The sequence below is a fragment of the Xenopus laevis genome, chromosome 6S, assembly GCF_017654675.1.
Source record: "Xenopus laevis strain J_2021 chromosome 6S, Xenopus_laevis_v10.1, whole genome shotgun sequence".
NCBI lineage: Eukaryota > Metazoa > Chordata > Amphibia > Anura > Pipidae > Xenopus > Xenopus laevis.
In genome coordinates, this window is record NC_054382.1 from 2,442,399 (window position 1) to 2,465,375 (window position 22,977).

General features: G+C 41.9%; 1 protein-coding gene across 4 annotated transcripts; it reads left to right on the top strand.

Annotated features, from left to right (window-relative positions):
* The first annotated feature begins 20 nt into the window (after positions 1–20).
* On the top strand, positions 21–16,815 carry LOC108695586. 4 transcript variants are annotated; one of them, XM_041567269.1, is made up of 8 exons: positions 21–133; positions 4,246–4,341; positions 6,269–6,379; positions 8,720–8,836; positions 10,347–10,454; positions 12,190–12,417; positions 14,719–14,881; positions 16,116–16,815. In XM_041567269.1, the coding sequence occupies exons 2-8, from the start codon at positions 4,308–4,310 to the stop codon at positions 16,642–16,644; spliced, it is 1,290 nt and encodes a 429-aa protein (XP_041423203.1). In that variant the 5' UTR covers positions 21–133; positions 4,246–4,307; the 3' UTR covers positions 16,645–16,815. The 4 variants fall into 4 exon arrangements, with proteins under 4 accessions (XP_041423203.1, XP_041423202.1, XP_041423205.1 ...); XM_041567268.1 differs by lacking the exon at positions 21–133 and adding an exon at positions 1,688–1,833; XM_041567270.1 differs by lacking the exon at positions 21–133 and adding an exon at positions 1,850–1,995.
* Positions 16,816–22,977: the final 6,162 nt, after the last annotated feature.

The following is a 22,977-nucleotide window of genomic DNA, read 5'->3' on the forward strand; positions in this document are numbered from 1 at the left end:
ACGTCACAAGGGGGAGGGTACAGCAAGCTAGCGGAAATGACTTGGGTCATGAACCGAATTCTATTTTAGTGAAGCGACTGCGCGTGTGGGAAGTTCAGGGAAATGTAACCTCGAAAGCTATAAATAGTAAGAGGTAATGAAACAACGTATGAGGTGGCGTTACGTCATCAATTCCCCGACTGTGAGGAACAGATTCCTTATGGGCTAATGTTCTCTTTAACAATGTTCCCTTTAATGGAGATTCCTGTGTTTCTGCATCCTTCCCTGCCAGAAGCACAGTATGAGGGGACAGCCAATCACAGCCCTGCAAGCACAGATTCAGTTCCCTATCAGGTCCTGCTAGCTGCTGATTGGTTCCTGTCCTACAGAGCAGTGAGACTAGCTCCGCTGTACAGCCTGGGAATGGAGGCAGCATGAAACGCATCATTTTCTGTATTTAGAGCAATTGAATACTCTGGTATAGTCTCTTGTATACAATATGTGCTTTTTACAGGTACAATTGAGCTGCAGATAAAACACATGGGGAGATGGAAGTGTAAAGGTTTTTAAGGCCCTGATATAGGGGTGACTTTTTAGTAAACGCAGTAGAGGTGTTCTGTAGTTATCTGGTTCCCTTTTTTCCTTTCCCAAATACAAATGCAAAAGGTTATTATCTATGTTAAATGAGACATTTTGTGTAAAAAAAAAAAAAAAAAATAAGAGTGTACCAGTGCATTATACTCATTTAGATATAGAAGAATTGTATATAAAAAAGTAGTGTTTCAGGCTGATTTATTGAATATTTCTGCAAAACCCCTAATAATCCCTCCCTTCTCTTCCACTTGCTGCTCCCTGAATTCCCAGGCTGTGCACTCAGCTCACTGCACTGTAGGACAGGAACCAATCAGCAGCTAGCAGGACCTGATAGGGAACTGAAGCCTGTCTGTGCTTGTGTGACTGCAGGGCTGTGATTGGCTGTCCCCCTCCTACTGTGCTTCTGGCAGGGACACGCCCACCCCTCATTTGAAACACAGACAGGGACCAGAGAGCATCTATAGGGAGCTCCAATAAAGGGGCTATTTTTAAAGATAATATAATTTTTTAGCACCATGTAAAAGCAACACCATATATTACTTATAATTGCCTACACAATTAGGGTTTTTTCATTGATCCTATATGTCTCCTTTAACAGTCCCAGTCCAGCTTCAGTAAATCAGTACCCAAGCCAGTAATACAGCCATTTACTTATCAGCCCCACAAGGAGCAATGGAAGGGTTAGAATGGCATTATCCCATCCTGGTTTTGGTTGGGGGCGTGACCACAAAGGGGTGTGATCTTTCTGGGCGTGGCTTTATCGTGTGGGCGTGGCTAGACATGACACACACCATCTCTTCACCTTTTTATTCCCAATTCAAGCCCTGGTAATAACCAGAAGGAAAATCAAGTCCCTACAAGTTAATAAGAAAGTGTAAAGAGAAAGATTTCCTACAAATGAGTTCTCAGTTCTGTATAATCGAGCGCTGATACTATAGGGGCACAGGGCACGGATGGCAACACCATAAAGAACACAACATGTTTCTCTCACAGACTCAGCCCAAGCTGCGAGCAGAAACAATGGCTTTTGTTGAGCGGAAACTCGCGGCTTTCCGTAGCCGCCACAGCCTGCCCTTCTGTAACACGAACGCGCTACTCCCCCCGCGGCTACGTGCGCGCTGACGTCACAGCCTCGCGAGATGAGACTTGAGACGCTGGGATTAGTTGTGCGGCAAGAGTGAAGGCGCTAGACGTTTATTGGCGCTGCGGGACTTTTATGCGGTCATCCGGGAACTGCGGGAAAAGCGGGAGTGTTGGGCGGTACGTGGCACGTTATGGCCTCACAGTAACGGGCGGACTCAGGACTTGTCTGTGACTGGGACACTCGCACTCTCAGCGGGACTTGACAGTTCAGTTGTGAGGAGAGACCCAGAGAAATGCAGCCGGGGCCAATAGTGAGGCAACTGATTGTGCAGCTCACAAGTAATTCCCCGAGACTTCTTTACCTCTGACCCACCGCCGGGGATGTGCCCCCAGGACTCGGGCTAATGAGGGGATGCTGGGAAATCCCCCCCATACCATATGTCACTTGTACTGACCCTCAACTCACACATCACAAGCACATGCCGCACATTCACATTCCTTTTCGTATGATTTGTATGTGGCCTATAGTGAGTCCCAGTATGACCCAGCACCCCTAAATAAGTCCCAGCACCCCTAAATAAGTCCCAGTATGACCCAGCACCCCTAAATAAGTCCCAGTATGACCCAGCACCCCTAAATAAGTCTCGGCACCCCTAAAAAAGTCCCAGTATGACCCAGCACCCCTAAGTAAGTCTCAGCACCCCTAAATAAGTCCCAGTATGACCCAGCACCCCAGAGTAAGTCCCAGCACCCCTAAATAAGTCCAAGTATGGCCCAGCACCCCTAAGTGAGTCCCAGCACCCCTTAAGTCTCAGTATGACCATGCACCCCTAAATAAGTCCCAGTATGACCCAGCACCCCAGAGTAAGTCCCAGCACCCCTAAATAAGTCCAAGTATGACCCAGCCTCCCTAAGTGAGTCCCAGCACCCCTAAATAACCCAGTATGACCCAGCACCCCCGAGTGAGTCCCAGTATGACCCAGCACCCCTGATTAAGTCCCAGCACCCTTGAGTGAGTCCCAGTGCCCCTAAGTCCCAGTATGACCCAGCACCCCCGAGTGAATTCCAGCACCCACAAATGTATCCCAGTATGACCCAGCACCCCCGAGTGAATTCCAGCACCCACAAATGTATCCCAGTATGACCCAGCACCCCCGAGTGAATGCCAGCACCCACAAATGTATCCCAGTATGACCCAGCACCCCTGAGTGAGTCCCTGTATGGCTGTAGACACAATAAACTTTTACTTTGCTTCAAAAACCTGGTGAAAAATTGCTTTCATTTGAGTGCATGCTCCAAAGTATTTTGAGTCCCGGTATGACCCAGCACCCCCAAGTGACTCCCAAAAAAGTTGTTTCTAGTTACTACCCTCCTAGTCCCGCCCATGTGTTCCACTGGCTGCTGCCTCCTTTCCCAGGCTGTGCAGGGCAGCTCTCAGCTCACTGCACTGTAGGACAGGAACCAATCAGCAGCTAGCTGGACCTAATAGGGAACTGAATTCTGTCTGTGCTTGTGTGACTGCAGGGCTGTGATTGGCTGTCCCCCTCCTACTGTGCTACTGGCAGGGACTGTTACGACACACCAATCAGCCGCTAGGTGGATCTGAAAGGGAACAGCAGTCTTCTCTCTGTGTAGGCCACGTTGTGATTGGCCCTTGTACTAGGCAAGGAGTGTTTGGACACACCTACTACTCATTTGTAGCAGTTTTAGTAGGTATATACTTTTATTCCCAGGATTTTAAGGAAATGTTCACTTTTTAGTTTGCAACAAATACATTCATGTAGCATGTTTTTTTATTCATACAGGTATGGGACCCGTTCTCCAGAATGCTCCCAGTTAAGGAAAAGCCTTCTCCCATTGACCCCATTTTATCCAAATAATCCACATTTTTAAAACTGATTTCCTTTTTGCTGTATAATAATAAAACAGTCGCTTGTACTTGATCCCAACTAAGATATAATTAATCCTTATTGGAGGCAAAACCAGCCTATTGGGTCTATTTAATATTTACATGATTTTCTAGCAGAATAAAGCTGAATACCTCAAAAACCTAGATCTTTCCATAATTTGGATCTTCATACCTTGAGGTATTCAGCTTTATTCAGCAGCTCTCCAGTTTTCAATTTCAGCAGTCTTGTTGTTAGGGTCCAAATTCCCCTAGCAACCATGCATTGGTTTGAATAAGAGACTTGAGTATGATTAGGAGAGGCCTGGATAGAAAAGTGAGCAATTAATAATAAGTAACAATAAATGTGAAGCCTTCCAGAGCATTTGTTTTTAGATGGGGTCAGTGACCCCCATTTGAAAGCTGGAAAGTGAAGGAAAAGGCAAATAATTCAAAAATGGCATCAGGTTTGCTGTGACCTGGCAGCTCTCTGCATTTGGTGGCACAGATATAACCGGATCATGGGGTGTTTGTTCTTTCTTGTTCCTTGCTGTCATGATTGTGCCTGCCAGTTTAGTTATTGTAATTAAAATTTATTTGTAGAGAGCCAACATTTTGCGCAGTTCGCTTTCATTTTCAGAATGTTCATGTAAGTCCCTTGGTTGTTACAAGCGATGTCAAACTTTGCTTGTTTGTGTCATTAGGTGTCCCAGAGGCTGATCTGGAAATATAACAGGAGCCACATTCTGAAGGTCCCCTGAAAGCAATGAAAAGCCCGTCAGTTACACTTAATGATGGAGGTAAGTAGGTACTGAATGTACTCATGCACCAGGCTGGGTTAAAGGAACAGTAACACCAAACGAAAGCATTTTAAAGGAATGACAGTATAATGTTGTGTTGCTCTGCACTGGTAATGCACAGGATACACAGTAGATAACAGATAAGTACTACTATAGTTTATATAAACAAGCTGCTGTGTAGCCATGGGGGCAGCCATTCAAGCACAGGATACACAGTAGATAACAGATAAGTACTACTATAGTTTATATAAACAAGCTGCTGTGTAGCCATGGGGGCAGCCATTCAAGCACAGGATACACAGTAGATAACAGATAAGTACTACTATAGTTTATATAAACAAGCTGCTGTGTAGCCATGGGGCAGCCATTCAAGCACAGGATACACAGTAGATAACAGATAAGTACTACTATAGTTTATATAAACAAGCTGCTGTGTAGCCATGGGGGCAGCCATTCAAGCACAGGATACACAGTAGATAACAGATAAGTACTACTATAATTTATCTAAAGAAGCTGCTATCTACTGTGTATCCTGTGCTTGAATGGCTGCCCCCATGGCTACACAGCAGCTTAAGACAAGCCTTGTATCATCTCAGAATCTTGTTTGTGCACCAGAATGGGGGACCTGATGTCCATCCCCATGTCCTGGCTACACAATTAAATGGTGAAGAGATTGGGGGGAATGTGGGGCGATTGCCTGAGGCATAGAGGAGGGGCAGACAGTATTTGATTGACAGCTGAGATTTTTAACCGGCAGATTGGCACGCCGGTTAAAATCACTTCAATTTATTACACAAACATAAATCATCCTACCGTGTTTCGTGTGTTAACACTCGTAATCATATACTGAGGGTTCGGGTGCAGCATCCGGGTCATTGAACAGGAGCGGTGAGTGACCCATACTTTCTGTTTTGGAGTGTTATTAGCGGAGGGTTCGGGTCAAGTGCACCCGAGCCAATATGCAATTGTGGTGAGCGAGTTTTCAGTTTAGTACACTGACCGCTAAAAGAAAAAGTGTCCAATAAATTAAATATACGGCAGGGGGTTAGAGCGCTCCTGCTCCTTTCTTCAGCTGAGATCTTTAAATGCGTTTACAACAGCTATAAATGCTTTAATAAAAAAAATAGAATTTGGATTTCATGTTTAATTTGAAAAGTACTTTTATTATACAGATTTTTATGTCTGGGTGACAGGTCCACTTTAAAGGGGAAGGAAACCTAGTCGGCGCAAACCCCCCACCCCCCTCCCGTTTGTTGCCCCCTCCCTCCTCCCGCTGGCCTACCCGTCCCGCTGGGCAAAATGCCCCTAACTTGTTATTTACCCTTCTGCGCAGGTCCAGTCCAGGGAGTTCACAGACGACATCTTCTTCCACGCGATCTTCTTCCTGCTGTGAACGGCGTTTTGGCGCATGCGCAGTAGGATCATTTCGCCGGTACGGATCTACTGCGCATGCGCCAAAAGTCACGTGCGTGCGCAGTAGAGCGTACCGGTCAAATGATCCTACTGCGCATGCGCCGTTCAAAGCAGGAAGAAGATCGCATGGAAGAAGATGTCGTCGGTGAACTCCCGGGACTGGACCTGCGCAGAAGGGTAAGTAACAAGTTAGGAGGGAGGGTGGGCAACAAATGGGAGGGGGGGTGGGGGGGTTTGCGCCGACTAGGTTTCCTTCCCCTTTAATATCGGCAGTCTTTACAGCAGTGCCGTATGCCAAGGAACCCTACGCAGCGGGCACCCTAAGTCTATTCTTTTTACAATTGCCTTTATACTGTTCTAGGAGGATATGTAACACGTGTCCTGATATATTCAGCACTGGAGGAGAAGAAAACGTAGCAAACCCCAGTGCAACATGAAGACTGGATGCTACGGGAAGGATAAATGTTGGGTGATAACAAAATGGAGGAATGAAATGTCTCTTCCTTATTGGCAGGTTTCTCTGAGACTGAACCAGAAATATTGCAGATAAAAATCGAGAAAGAACCGGCCAACGATGTTCATTTAGACAAGAGCTCCAGCGCTTCCGTTACGTTTATAGATGAAGGTCAGTACCAGTGATCTTATCCGCTGATTTCACGTTTCCATGAATAGAAGAGCAGTGTGGCACCCGCTAGCACCGAGAAGGATTCTTCCTTTCACTATTCTTATTGATTTCCTTACTGGAACCAAAACACTCCTGTTGGGTCTAATTAATGTTTATATGATTTTGTAGTAGAATTAACTATGGAGATCCATATTATGGAAAGATCCCTTATTTGAAAAACCCCAGATCCCGAGCATTCTGGATAACAGGTCCCATACCTGTACTACTAGTACCAACAGTAGTATTATTTCTGTTGCTGCTCTTACTATATCTTGTTACTATTATCCAGAATGCCTGGGGGTTCCTGGATAACAAATCTTTCTGTAGTTTGGTCTAATAGAAAATCATATAAACATTAAATAAAGCCAATAGGCTGGTTTTGCCTCCAATAAGGATTAATTATATCTTAGTTGGGATCAAGTACAAGCGACTGTTTTATTATTACACAGAAAAAGGAAATCATTTGGATTATTTGATTATAATGAAATCTATGGAAGGCAGGCTTTCTGTAAATCGGAGCTTTCTGGATAATGGATCCCATATCTCTATTATTATCATCACTATGCTGTCCTAGGCCATTGAGTGGCTATGGGTCCATTACATTAGCACCGTGACATTAAGAAAGCCTCCACCTTTACTCTTACTCAGGGTCATAGTCGAGTTTACAGATTTTCGAGCCGCTGACTAATCTTCTGTGTGACTGAAAATATCGTACATCATTTAATTAAAGGATAAGTAAACCTTTAAAATAAGTGAATGTAAAATTGATGAGGGGGCTATTCTAACTAAGCACTTTTGTAATAGACATTCATTATTTATGTTTAATTGCAAGATATTAAGGGACACATGTACTGTTAATATGAATGAATTGTGTTACAACAGCGCCACCTGCTGGTCATTTTCCCACCAGTCTGACCAGCAAGTAGTCAAGGAAGTTGTCAGGAGAAAGAAAGAGGCTGATGTTCTTCTGCTTAGGAATAAAATTAGAAACCTTTCTCACATCTTTCCTAAGCAGAAGAACATCAGCCTCTTTCTTTCTCCTGACAACTTCCTTGACTACTTGCTGGTCAGACTGGTGGGAAACTGACCAGCAGGTGGCGCTGTTGGAACAAAATTCATTCATAGTAACAGCACATCTTGGAATTAAACATAAATAATGAATGTCTATTAGTGCTTAGAATAGCCCCCTCATCAATTTTACATTCACTTATTTTTAAGGTTTTTAAAGACATTTATTTATGTCTGATATGGTGCTTGAAATGTGTCTTTTTAAAGGACAAACAAATTTTCCAGCACACAGGCAAGTGTTAGCAGGAAAACCTTGCTTTATTGCAGTGCGGAAGTGCAACATTTCGGGGCCACGCCCCTTTATCTTTTTAAAGGAGACATTTAGCACCAAAAAAAAGTATTTGAAATGCCTCTTGAAATTGAAGTTCTTGCATTCTCCTGTCAGTGATTAACCCCAGGAACAGCAAGTGATAGATCCATCTTGCCCTTTCTGCATCAGTATTGGTGTTGCTGGGCCTTTTGGGGCTGTGTAGAGACACTATGAGGCACATTTATCAAAAGTCGAATTTCGAATTCATGTGAGCTTTTAAAAACTCCCCTAACCTCACATAAATTCGAAATTTGAAATTTATTAAAAAAAAATGTAATTTTTAAAACTTGGATGAATTAAATCGACCCGTAAACTCGGATTGAATTCAAATTTAATTTGATTCGAATTTAAAAAACTCAAATGTCAGGAAGGCTGCAACCAACTCCAAATTGATCCCTGGACCTCTCCCATTGACTCTAACAGCAATTCGGCAGGTTTTAGGTGGTGAATAGTCAAATTCTTAAAGGGCCAGACTATGATAAATCTCGAAAATCTAATTTTTAATTTTTTTTTTTTTTAAAAAAAAATTGAATAACTCCGTAGTCGAATTTGACAGAAATTTTGAATTTGAATTTTCAATTTGACCTTTGATAAATCTGCCCCTCTGATTAAAAGAAAGTTTAATAAGCAGAAGTTGGCTCAATGAATACTTCAGTGTTTTTGTTATATTTTTCCAGTTTAAAGGGTAAGTCTGCTTAGATGAAACCCCAGTCACTCATGAACATGACAGTTTCAAGCTGGAGTAAGAATGGGCAGTGACAGAGATAGGGAGAGACGATGTGGAACAGATATGGCAATGAATAAACCTTTGCAGTACAATTATCCCGTGTACAGAATGTGTTGCTTTAGCAGCCTCTCCATATTGATTACTTGTCATCCCCTTTCTCCATCTCTACATTAAAGTTTTGCTCATGTTTTAACAGCAGGGTATCCAGAGACTGAACCAGAAGCATTACAGATAAAAACAGAGAAGGATGTGCTGGATTCTGAAGACTATCTGAACATAATAAAAAGCCCTGAATTATCCTATGCTGATGGGGGTAGGTGTCTCATTATTGTGGTGCTTAAAGGGGAAGGAAACCTAGTCGGCGCAAACCCCCACCCCCCTCCCGTTTGTTGCCCACCCTCCCTCCTCCCCCTGGCCTACCTGTCCCGCTGGGCAAATGCCCCTAACTTGTTACTTACCCTTCTGCGCAGGTCCAGTCCAGGGAGTTCACCGACGACATCTTCTTTCACGCGATCTTCTTCCTGCTGTGAATGGCGTTTTGGCGCATGCGCAGTAGGATCATTTCGCCGGTACGGATCTACTGCGCATGCACCAAAAGTCACGTGCATGCGCAGTAGATCGTACCGGCGAAATGATCCTGCTGCGCATGCGCCGTTCAAAGCAGGAAGAAGATCGCGTGGAAGAAGATGTCGTCGGTGAACTCCCTGGACTGGACCTGCGCAGAAGGGTAAGTAACAAGTTAGGGGCATTTGCCCAGCGGGACGGGTAGGCCAGGGGGGAGGGTGGGCAACAAACAGGAGGGGGGTGGGGGGTTTGCGCTGACTAGGTTTCCTTCCCCTTTAAAAGGAAAAGGAAAGGTTAAAAGTAAGTAAGCTTTATCAGAAAGGTCTATATAAATACACCAGTAACCCCTCAAAGTAATGCTGCTCTGAGTCCTCTGACAAAAGAAACAGCACATTTCTTTCCTTCTATTGTGTACTCATGGGCTTCTGTATCAGACTAACTGTTTTCAGCTTAAACCTCCAGGGCTAGGACTTGAGCATGCTCAGTTTGCTCCTCTCTCCCTCCCCCCCTCCCTATTGTAATTGGAGCTCAGAGCTATAAGCGAGCAGGGAGAGACTCAGGCAGGAAGTGATGTCACACCAAGCTAATATGGCAGCTGCTATCCTAAACAAACAGAGTTTCTAGAGCTGATTACTCAGCTATGGTAAAGCATTCTGCAGACTAAGGGGCCCATTTACTTAGCTCGAGTGAAGGAATAGAATAAAAATAACTTCGAATTTCGAATATTTTTTTTAGCTACTTCGACCATGGAATGGACTACTTCGATTACGATTAAAATCCTTCGAATCGAACGGTTTTCGATTTTTCGAATTGCTGTAAATCCTTCGGCTTCGATATTCGAAGTCGAAGGATTTAACTTCGACAGTCGAATATCGAGGGTTAATTAACCCTCGATATTCGACCATAAGTAAATTTGCCCCTAAATATAGTGCATTATTGTGGCTAATCTATTGGCAATTAACTGCCTCGTTAGCTTTCCTTCTCCTTTAACACTGTTCATTGATATATTCACTAGTGCATGAGGCAGGTCTTTCCTTCTGTGGTTTCTCATTCTGCAAAGATAAAACCATTTCCTATCAACATTCTGTACTTTCTTAATAATATCTCATCATATTCCACCATTCAAATGATCTGCAGTCTGGGGCATGTGTCTCATTCATGTGCTTTTATCATTCAGTTTTGCTGAAAATCAGTGCATGTGTTTTTATTTATAAAACATTCCATCCGATGTTATATAACCAAGCTATTCTTCCCTCCAGAGCTGACGAAATCCATGATTTCCTGCGGGCGGGAAGTGGAAGACTTTTCCTTTGGCAAAATGAGTGAAAGTTACCAACCTGAAAAGCTGTGGCAAAGTCATCAAAATGGTATAAAGTAATGGGATTGCACCAACATTATATTATAGAGATACAGATTCCAGTGCTAATTGTCCTTTCTATGAAAGGGGAACTATCAGGAAAATTATAATTTCATATAAACTTCCTCATACTGAAATAAAAAACGTTCTAAAGACAAAAATTCTGTCTGAAATAATCAAATCACTGTCCCTCTCTCAGCATCTGTTTCTCTTCATTGTCTCTTCATGCAGCAGTTGGGTGTCAGATATTCACTGACAGTTACATCCAATATATCTTATAGGGGGGCTCCTTTTGCCTAGAAGATGTATTAGAGGTCACTCTATTAAACTCACCAGACATCATGTCTCTCTACATGCAGGATTTGTGCAAAAGGCAGTTATTTTGTTACATTTTGTTTGTACTGGAATCAGTTATTTGAGTGAGCTCTAATTCATCTGCTAGGAAAGGAGCCCCCCTATAAGATATATTGGCTCTTAACTGTCAATGAATATCTGACACCCAACTAGGGATGCACCAAATCCACTATTTGGGATTTGGTCAAATCCTTCGTAAATGATTCAGCCCAATACCGAACCGAATCCAAACCCTAATTTGCATATGCAAATTAGGGGCTGGAAAGGAAAAAGTGGAAAAATGTTTTTACTTCCTTGTTTTGTGACAGAGTCACTTGATTTCCCTTCCCGCCCATAATTTGCACATGTAAATTAGGAATCAGATTCAGGTCGGCCGGGCACAACTATTCAACTAATCCTGCTGAAAAAGGCCGAATCCCGAACCGAATCCTGGATTCAATGCATCTCTACACCCAACTGCTGCATGAAGAGAGAATGAAGAGAAACAGATGCTGAGAGAGGAATAGTGAAGATAAACTTGATTATTTCAGAAATGACACAGAATTTTTAATTGGTTGTATTTAAAAAGTTTCTTATTTCAGTATGATGAAGCTTATATTTTATTTTTGCGATAGTTTCCCTTTAAAGGGACACTGTCATGGGAAACATTTTTTTTTTCAAAATGAATCAGTTAATAGTGCTGCTCCAGCAGAATTCTGCACTGAAATCCATTTCTCAAAAGAGCAAACAGATTTTTTTATATTCAATTTTGAAATCTGACATGGGGCTAGACATATTGTCAATTTCCCAGCTGCCCCAAGTCATGTGACTTGTGCTCTGATAAACTTCAGTCACTCTTTACTGCTGTACTGCAAGTTGGAGTGATATCACCCCCCTCCCTTTTTCCCCCCCAGCAGCCAAACAAAAGAACAATGGGAAGGTAACCAGATAGCAGCTCCCTAACACAAGATAACAGCTGCCTGGTAGATCTAAGAACAGCACTCAATAGTAACATCCAGGTCCCACTGAGACACATTCAGTTACATTGAGTAGGAGAAACAACAGCCTACCAGAAAGCATTTCTCTCCTAAAGTGCAGGCACAAGTCACATGACCAGGGGCAGCTGGGAAATTGACAAAATGTCTAGCCCCATGTCAGATTTCAAAATTGAATAAAAAAAAATCTGTTTGCTCTTTTGAGAAATAGATTTCAGTGCAGAATTCTGCTGGAGCAGCACTATTAACTGATGCGTTTTCCGATGACAGGATCCCTTTAATATTGATGGAATTCTTGGTGCTTTATGAACAGGGAGTTTAAATATATATTTGGAATTGTATATGATTCTGCCCTGTGCCTGCCTGTTGCTTTATCTGCTGGACCTTTTCTTTACTGGTATCCAATGTGTGTTTCAGAGCTGGCTCACCACCGCTCTTCGTACTTGTCCAGCAGGCCGTTTTGCAGCAGGCTGAACATCAATACCAAACTGCTGATCCACGAGGTACAGCAACGACCCGCACTGTTCAACAAGACTTTTCCAGACTATGGAGACAAGTACAAAAAGAAAATATTGTGGGATGAAGTGTGTGAAGTTCTGATCCCAGATTGGTATGAACTTAGCAAGAAGGAGAAAGCAGAAAGAAGTAGGTGCTTGTCTGATAGCGATAGAATACAGAGCACCCCATATTTATCCTTAGCCCAGAGACCCCATCTTTAAAGGAGAACTAAACTCTAAAAATGAATGTGGCTAAAAATGTCCTATTTTATATAGTGAACTTATTGCATGAGGCTAAAGTTTGAGCTTGTCAATAGCAGCAATGATCCAGGACTTCAAACTTGTCACAGGGGGTCACCATCTTGGAAAGTGTCTGTGACACTCACATGCTCAGTGGGCTCTGATTGGCTGTTGAGAAGCTAAGCTTAGGGCTCGTCACTAATTATCCAGCAGCAGAAAATGAGCTTCCCTGGCTGTAATATAAGCTGATGCTACAGGTTTGCTGATTATTCAATTCTGATGCTAATTGCACTGGTTTCTGTGCTGCCATGTAGTAATTATGTGTATTAATTACTAATCAGCCTTATATTGTGACATTTCTATTCTATGTGTACTGTATATTGTGAGTGGCTCCCTAAGCTCAGTAAGTGACAGCAGCACAGAGCATGTGAATCAGTGAATCAGCAGAAAAGAAGATGGGGAGCTACTGGGGCATCTTTGGAGACACAGATCTTTACTGCTAAAGGGCTGTGGTTGCCTTGGGCTGGTACAGAAGCACAAAACATCATGTACAACGTTTCTACCTACTTCTTTAGTTAGGCTTTAGTTCTCCTTTAATGAATCATCTTACCTGCAGCTCACTCAGACTTCATGTATTGAATTTATTTGCCTCCACTAACCATTCAATTGTAGGTTTTTACCTTTAAAACTGTTGCTAGCTCTTCATGTAACTACATGTTGTTGTGTACAAAATCACAGGGATACTGGACCCTATAAAGCGGGCACAGTCTGCCATGTTTTTGCACAAACTCAGAGACATACCTGTGCCCTATTTATAAAACACTTTATCAGGCATAGGTGCAGGTACAAAGTTGTCTCCCCCAATCCTTTCCAGTAACTTTCGCTGAGATTAGAAGTGCGAATTAGGAAGAGCCAATGGCCCAGGCCACAACTGAGCCCTGTACTTATCACTTGCCCTATGGGGCTGCCTGCACAGCTTTCTGCACCCAGCATTGAATTTACACAAAAGTGCTTCTTAAAGGCCCTTACTGCTTTAGCACTTAAGCTCAGGTTCATAGTAAGTGACCCCTATAAGCTTAAAGGGATATTGTCATGGGAAAACATGTTTTTTTCAAAACGCATCAGTTAATAGTGCTGCTCCAGCAGAATTCTGCACTAAAATCCATTTCTCAAAAGAACAAACAGATTTTTTTTCTATTCAATTTTGAAATCTGACATGGGGCTAGACATATTGTCAATTTCCCAGCTGCCCCCAGTCATGTGACTTGTGCTCTGATAAACTTCAATCACTCTTTACTGCTGTACTGCAAGTTGGAGTGATATCACCCCCCTCCCTCCAGCAGCCAAACAACAGAACAATGGGAAGGTAACCAGATAACAGCTCCCTAACACAAGATAACAGCTGCCTGGTAGATCTAAGAACAACACTCAATAGTAAAATCCAGGTCCCACTGAGACACATTCAGTTACATTGCGTAGGAGAAACAGCAGCCTGCCAGAAAGCAGTTCCATCCTAAAGTGCAGGCACAAGTCACATGGGGGCAGCTGGGAAATTGACAAAATGTCTAGCCCCATGTCAGATTTCAAAATTGAATATAAAAAAATCAGTTTGCTCTTTTGAGAAATGGATTTCAGTGCAGAATTCTGCTGGAGTAGCACTATTAACTGATGCGTTTTGAAAAAAACATTTTTTCCAATGACAGGATCCCTTTAATGATCCTTTAAATGGGAACTATTGTGAACATTTTAAAAAACAATAATACAACCTTCAATCGTTTCCCTTCACTTCCCCTCTCAGCATCTCCCTCTCTTCATGCAGGAGTTGTGGTCAGATTAGGATTGACAGTTAGATCCAATATATCTTTTATGGGGGGGGTCCCTTTCCTACGAGATGTATTCGAGCTCACTGAAATCACTGATTCCAGCACAAACAAAACGTTTTTTACTTCCTTGTTTTGTGACAAAAAGTCACACGCTTTCCCTCCCGCCCTAATTTGCATATGCAAATTAGGATTCGGTTCAGCCGGGCAGAAGGATTCAGCTGAATCCGAATCCTGCTGAAAAAGGCCAAATCCTGGCTGAATCTCGAACTGAATCCTGGATTGGGTGCATCCCTAATATATTTATACCTACAGGTATTAGGGATATATTTCTACCTTGCAGTACAGCAGTAATGTGAAATGTCATAAAAATTCCCTTTGTATTTCAGCGAAAGAAGTCCAGAAGAGATGGCGGTCACTGAAGGATTGCTTTAGAAGAGAGTTGGCTGCTCAGAAGAAAGCCAGAAAAAGCGGCTCCTCCCCGTCTAAAAGAAAAATCTACATTTATTTTGATGATCTTTTATTCCTGTTACCCACCATGGAAGCTAAACCGTGAGTATATTGGGATTCAGGACAAGGGCGTTCATATGTTTACATCACTTGTGACATCACTCATGTTAAAATATATATTTATAAAACAACAGTGCAGCCCTCCAGCTAATAAGTCATCCTCTCACTTCTGTAACCTCACTTGTCTGATGCAGAGTCTTTATACAGTAGTGAATACATCTATCTAGCTGCAGGGTAGGGGTATTCATTTCCATGATTTCCATTTCTGCTACCTTTAAAGGATAAGTAAACCTTTAAAATAAGCAAATGTAAAACTGATGAGGGGGCTATTCTAAGGACTTTTGTAATGTACATTCATTATTTATTTATTTTGTTTTTATTCCAAGATATTAAGGGATACATGTACTTTTAATATAAATGAATTTTGTTACAACAGCGCCACCTGCTGGTCAGTTTCCCACCAGTCTGACCAGCAAGTAGTCAAGGAAGTTGTCAGGAGAAAGAAAGAGGCTGATGTTCTTCTGCTTAGGAATAAAATTAGAAACCTTTCTCACATCTTTCCTAAGCAGAAGAACATCAGCCTCTTTCTTTCTCCTGACAACTTCCTTGACTACTTGGTGGTCAGACTGGTGGGAAACTGACCAGCAGGTGGCGCTGTTGTAACAAAATTCATTCATATTAACACTACATGTATACCTTAAAGGAGAAACAAACCCGTAATATAAAAAAACCCTACCCTTTGTAGACCCCCCCAGCCTAGGTGGTACCCGGGGCAAATGCCCCTAATTTTTTACTTACCCCTCGGTGCAGATCCTGTCCCCCGCAGTTCACGGCAGCCATCTTCTTTTCTTCGTTAAACTTTGGAAGCATACTTTCGTTTTCGGCGCTTGCACAGTTGGGAGAGATTTTCCCATCCCGACCAACTGTGCATGCGCTGAAAATTTTCGGCAATTTGTCGTGACTTTCAGTGCATGCGCCGAAAATTTTCGGCCCATGCACAGTTGTTCGGGACGGGAAAATCACTCCAACTGCGCATGAGCCGACTTCAGAAGCAGACTTTTGTTTTCAGCGCATTCACAGTTGGAGTGATTTTCTGTCCCGAATAACTGCGCATGCCCCGAAATTTTTCGTCAATTTTCGTTTCTCCTTTAATATCTTGGAATTAAAAATAAATAATGAATGTACATTACAACAGTGCTTAGATTAGCCCCCTCATCCATTTTACATTCACTTATTTCTCATATATAATAAGCGGATGTGTATAAATGTGTTCCAGCGCTTCAGGAAACATTTATACAGATGACAGCGACGATGAATCCACCTCAGGACAAGTAGCGTCGTGTGATATTGAAGAACTGTCCCAGCAATCTCCCATAAACCGAGCGCCCAAAATGCCTTCTGGGAAACACGCCAAAAAGCTGAAGAACGTCCCAGACTGTGTGGCGGATAAAGAGACCATCACCATCGCCGAGTCTTTCAAGTACGTCCGGGAGAAGAACTACGAGAGCGACCAAGATGAAGACCGACTCTTCCTACTCTCCCTGGTGTCGGAATTTAAAATGATTCCCCAACACAGGAAAACCAAGGCCAAAATACAGATCTTGGAACTGTTACAAGGTTACGCAGAACCTCACATGTACAATGGACCCACACACCAGTACCTGCCTCACTACCCCCCTCACTATCAGCAGTACCCCAAAACATACGATCACCCCATTCCACAGAGCTCCTCCCCAAACATTCCACAGCCCTGTCCCGCCTACACCAGACAAAGCTCCTTCTCTCCAGTCGACAGACCAACATAAAAGTCGATTTCCCCTAGATCTCACGCCTATTATAAATTATTGTCATATTTTAGTTTATTTTTGTATTTTTAATACTTATTTCCTTTGATTCTTATAAACTGTATTACTAACCGGTTATGTTTGTGGGGAACACAAACGGAAACAAACAAAAAAAAAAAACGTGCGTTATTTCAGAAAGACGATATGGAATAGCTTTAGTACAGAAGAGCACTGGGGCCAGCAAAAAAGAAAAAAAAATTCTGATGAATTATTATTTTTAATCTCATAATTATGATTTTGAATCTCATAATTCTGACTTTTAATCTCATAATTATGATTTTGAGATTAAAAATCATAATTATCAGATTAAAAAGTTGAATCTTTACTTTTAATCTGATAATTATGATTTTTAATCTCAGAATTGACTTTAAAAAGTTGAATCTTTACTTTTAAAGTCAATTCTGAGATTAAAAGTCATAATTTCGATTTTTTAAAGTCATAATTATCAGTTTAAAAGTCATAATTATGGGATTCAAAATCATAATTATAGATTAAAAGTAAAAATTCGATTTTTTTTAAATCATAATTATGGGATTAAATGTCAGAATTATGAGATTAAAAATCATAATTTAGATTTTTTAAAGTCATAATTATGAGTTTAAAAGTCATAATCATGAGAGTAAAAGTCATAATTATGAGTTTAAAAGTCATAATTTGGATTTTGTAAAGTCATAATTATGAGTTTATGTTATAATTATGATATTAAAAATCATAATTATGAGATTAAAAATCATAATTCATTTAAAAGTGATAATTATGAGATTAAAAATCATAATTATGAGATTAAGTCATAATTATGAGATTAAATGTCATAATTAGTTTAAAAGTCATAATTATGAGATTAAAAATCATAATTAGTTTAAAAGTCATAATTCATCATCATATTTTTTTTTTTTTCTGGCCCCAGTGCTTTATGCTACATAAAGTTCTGTACTTCAGTATTAGGAGGCACTTTCCCAGTTTAGGTGCAAATGATTATTTCTTCCTACTTTTATCTACTTCTGGAGTTTCAGAGAACGCACACAAGATAAAAACGGTTGTCGGATATTTTTTATGACAACGCTGCAGGCAAAACAAAAAAAAAAAATGGATAAATAGGAATTTCTGTTAAATATGTCCCTTTTTTATATTTTTTTGGACAAACTACAATTGCCGAAAATCGTGAGTTATTTATTAGTTTCTAGGAAGCATTTCTGTTTTTAGCCTTAACGATTTTGGTTCTTTTTATAACAGAAATTTAAGGAGTCATTTTGTTTGCCGCAAAATAAATATTTAGTTTACAAAATGATTGCAGTCGTTTGTTTTTGAGTTTAATTATGCGCCTGGAGAGCAACTAGAGGTACATTTATCAAAGGTCGAATTTAAAATCCAAATGTTTTTTAAAACCCCAATGAACTCCAAATTCGACCAGTCGAGATTTATTATAAAAATCGAGAAACTCGGGTGAATTACTCTGACTCAAAAACTAAAATCGAGTTTTTTTCCCCCCCAAAAAAACTCGAATGTTAGCACTTAGAGCAACAGCTAGTTTATATCATATTAAGTGGCATATTAAAGAATCTGACCAAACTGGGATATATATTTAAGTAAATCTTGCAGTTTAACATTTCTTGCCTTGAACCACTATTTAGTGATGGTCTGTGTGCTGCCTCAGAGATCCCCTGACCAGAAATACTGCAGCTCTAACTGTAACAGGAAGTGATCCCCTGACCAGAAATACTGCAGCTCTAATTGTAACAGGAAGAGATCACCTGACCAGAAATACTGCAGCTCTAACTGTAACAGGAAGAGATCACCTGACCAGAAATACTGCAGCTCTAACTGTAACAGGAAGAGATCCCCTGACCAGAAATACTGCAACTCTAACTGTAACAGGAAGAGATCACCTGACCAGAAATACTGCAGCTCTAACTGGCACAGGAAGAAATCACCTGACCAGAAATACTGCAGCTCTAACTGTAACAGGAAGAGATCACCTGACCAGAAATACAGCAGCTCTAACTGTAACAGGAAGAGATCACCTGACCAGAAATACTGCAGCTCTAACTGTAACAGGAAGAAATCACCTGACCAGAAATACTGCAGCTCTAACTGTAACAGGAAGAGATCACCTGACCAGAAAATACTGCAGCTCTAACTGTAACAGGAAGAGATCACCTGACCAGAAATACTGCAGCTCTAACTGTAACAGGAAGAGATCACCTGACCAGAAATACTGCAGCTCTAACTGTAACAGGAAGAGATCACCTGACCAGAAATACTGCAGCTCTAACTGTAACAGGAAGAGATTACCTGACCAGAAATACTGCAGCTCTAACAGTAACAGGAAGAGATCACCTGACCAGAAATACTGCAGCTCTAACTGTAACAGGAAGAGATCCCCTGACCAGAAATACTGCAGCTCTAACTGTAACAGGAAGAGATTACCTAACCAGAAATACTGCAGCTCTAACAGTAACAGGAAGAGATCACCTGACCAGAAATACTGCAGCTCTAACTGTAACAGGAAGAAGTGAGGAAGCAAAAGACATAACTCTATCTGTTAATTGGCTCATGTGACCCAACAAGTATGGTTTGTTTGGTTTGTTTGTGTGCACCGTGAATCCTACAATCCCAGGGGGTGGCCCTTATTTTTTAAAATGGAAATTTTCTATTTATGATTACCCAATGGCACGTACTACTAAAAAAGTATATCATTATGATATTTATTTATTTACATGAAGCAGGGTTTTACATATGAGCTGTTTTGTGCAATATCTTTTTTTTATAGAGACCTACATTGTTTGAGGGGTATATTTTTAGGTGGCAAATAGTCAAATTTGAGTATGATAAATCTATTTATACACAGCCATGTGTCTGGTCACTAATAGGTGTCCACCAGCAGCACAAGGGTCTCCACAAACTTCTGCACAAGACAACACAACTGTCACATGCATATTGGGCAGCACCCAGTAATGTCCCTGTATCAACCCCAAGGAGCACAAGTAATGTGTATGTGTTATCAAAGCAATGGCTAAACTTGGAAGAAAACAATTCACTTATATTCCAATGTTTCCTTTTCTATAAATTCTGTTTTTTTTGTGGGGTTGCAGATTCTCAATAAACCACAAGGTCACATTTTATTATTAGACAGTACTGAAAGTGCAGGAAACAAACCAGCCTCCCGGTGGCGCCCTTCCCTATGAAAACTGCTGCAGTCTGTAGGATGGAACATTCTTTTCCATGGGAACAGATTCAACATTAATACTATAGGGCTCATTTACTCATTGCTTTGCAGTGTGCAGAGACTTATTTATTCATAAATGCAGCATGTTCCCTCCATAATTCCAGTGTCATTGTGTTACATAAGCACACGTGTGTACGCTTCAAAGAGGAATGACAATATCACAATTGTTTCTGCTCCCCTTTTACCCCTGTTACTTGCTCTAGTGATGGAGCCGCTCTCTACTCTTAAATCAGTTCATATAAGTCATAAGACTCAATAGAAAAGCAGAGAGGTGACAGTTTATACCTATGATACACTTCCCCCTGCTGACTGACATCCCTCACCAAAACATGTGGGTAGTCTGGAGGGTATGTGCCTCGTACCCAGGGCCGCCATCAGTGGGGGACAGGGGGGTACAAGTGTACTGCGTCCGGGAGTGCTGAACTTTTAGGGGCTCCCCTTGACAGCGCCAAAGCCGTGCCGCCCTTTCGAAGTCCCGATCACCCGAAATGCAGAAGTGCCAAACTCCCTAAGAGGCGAAAAGACCCGAAGCCACAAAAATAGCTTGAATTGAACTCGGCAATAAGACCCGAAGCCACGAAAACAGCCGAAGCCAAACTCCCTAAGCGGCGAAAAGACCCGAAGTCACGAAAATAGCGAAAAGACCTGAAGTCACTCACGGAGGCGAAGTTGAAGTCCTGAAGCCACGAGTTCTATTCATATACACCAATTTGTGTATTTTTATTTAATCCCCTGATCACCGATGTATTATTTTAATATTCTATAGGCCCCAAAAAAATATTTGGGGTCCAAATTTTTTTTTTAACTTGTATGGGGTTGTTTTTTTAGCGCTGATGTCTGTGTGGTCTTTTAACTGTGATGTAAAGTGGGCGGGGCTTGGGGGCCGGGTGATTTCTAACGTCGGCCCTACTCGTACCCCTACACCATTGCACCCTAGGCAAGTGCTTCTTTACCCCTATTTTCAACTTATCTCGAAATCCCAACATAACTGTTAGGGATAATATGATTTTGTTCAGGTTTTACACAGGAGATACTTAAAGGAGAAACAAACCCCTTATAAAAAAACAACCCTACCCCCCACCCCACATAGACCCTCCTCCCCCCCAGCATAGCTGTTACTCTGGGCAAATGCCCCTAACTTTTTACTTACCCCTTGGTGCAGATGCAGGGATTGGGGTTCACAGCAGCCATCTTCGGGGTCTTCGGTAATCTGAGAATGAGACCGGCGGAGCGGCGCATGTGCAGTTGGAGCAATTTATTTGTGACAACTGCGCATGCGCCGAAATGGACGAAAATTGCAGAAGTGACGGAAGAAGACCCGGATGATGGCTGCTGTGAACTCCAATGCCCTGAAACTGCACCGAGGGGTAAGTAAAAAGTTAAGGGCATTTCCCCGGGGGACACGACTATGATGCGGGGGGGTCTATGTGGGGTTGGGGTTTTTTTAATAAGGGGTTTGTTTCTCCTTTAACCCGTCATCAGTGGCGTAACTATAGAGGAAGCAGTCCCGTGGTCGAGGGAGAACAGGGGTCTGCTTCCTCTATAGCTGGAAGTGATTTCCCCTTTCCAAGCTGCTCTTCTACCTGCCAGTTGGGAGGGAGGACGTAGGTGGCCTGGAAACGCCAGCTGGAGGCAGTACAATAGAACAGAGTATTACATGACAGTTAGGGAAGGCTCCATGGATATAATATGATGCTCTGGTAGAAAAGAACAGAATTTCCTTCACGTCCCTTGGCAGCACTTACTATAGAGAGAGCTCCTCCTTTGGGTAGAAAAACACCACCCAGCATAATAAAAAATAACAAAAAACTCCTCCCATGTTCCCTATAAAAGGTCCCTTCAGTGTTAAATTTCCTACCGGATGAGGAACATCGTTGAGCAGAAGACGACTAGAAAAAATTCTGGCAAGAAAACTGCGGGCGCCTGTCTGATGACTGTGCCCTCGACATAAGGTAATAGGAATAACCATCCGCTATTCAGATGGATATGCCTCCGGTGGAAAAGGAACAATGGGTTGTAAGTTTGAGCGCCCGTCAGATGACCGGCCTCCTAGTGTGTACGCAATAGCCGAGAGCTTTGTGGGACGTAGCGGCGGAAGTGACGCCGACGCATTCGTCACTTCCAGGTTTCGGCAGCGTCTATATACAACATGCCATGTAACGGCGGATCGCTGCTCTTGGGTGTATGCTTGCTGTCCAGGTCCCCAAACGCTGTGCACTCGCCACACAATATGGCTGACACAGAGGGAAAGTTAAAGGCAAAATGAAGGATAAGACCAAAAATAAAGATTGAAAAAATCTTGAATCACCTAAGGATAAGAAAGATGTTACTAAGAAAATGTCTTCAATGAATTGCTTCGGCTGTGATAATAAATTTGTATCCACTGAAGGGAATAAACTATGTCTGACCTGTAAAGAAAAGATAAATAGTCCAGCAACCCCAACTACTAGTTCAGATGAACTAGTGTCATGGATGAAGGGTGCAATGCTTCAAGCTTTGGAGTCATTTAATCAAGCTAAGCAGGATAGAGATGTATCTACTGAAGACACCCCCCTTTATGAAAATATTTCTTCAGATGATTCAAATGAACCATGTTCATCAAAACATAAACTGGATTCCGAATCAGAATATTCTGACTTGGAAGATTTTTTTCCCATGGAGGATATAGAATCTCTGATTTTAGCGGTCAGAGAAACAATGGGGTTAGAAGATACTTCGGAACCACCGAAAAAAACAAGCAAACTTTTTGCAAATATTAATAAACGTAAAGCATGTTTTCCACTGGATGAAGCTATTAAAGGGAAAATAAAAAATCAGTGGTCTAACTTAGATGGGGCTGATTCTAAAGATTGGGATAATGCTCCGAAGTTAGATCCTCCAGTGGCGCAGACAATTAAGAGAACAAGGCTTCCCCTGGAGGACAGTGCAGGTCTCATTGACCCTATGGACAGAAAGGCTGATGGTGCATTAAGGAAGGCTTTTCTAGCAGCAGCAGAAGGATTCAAACCGGCCGTGGCTTCAGTAGCTACAGTAGATCACTGAAAGTATGGATCATGCAATTGGAGAAG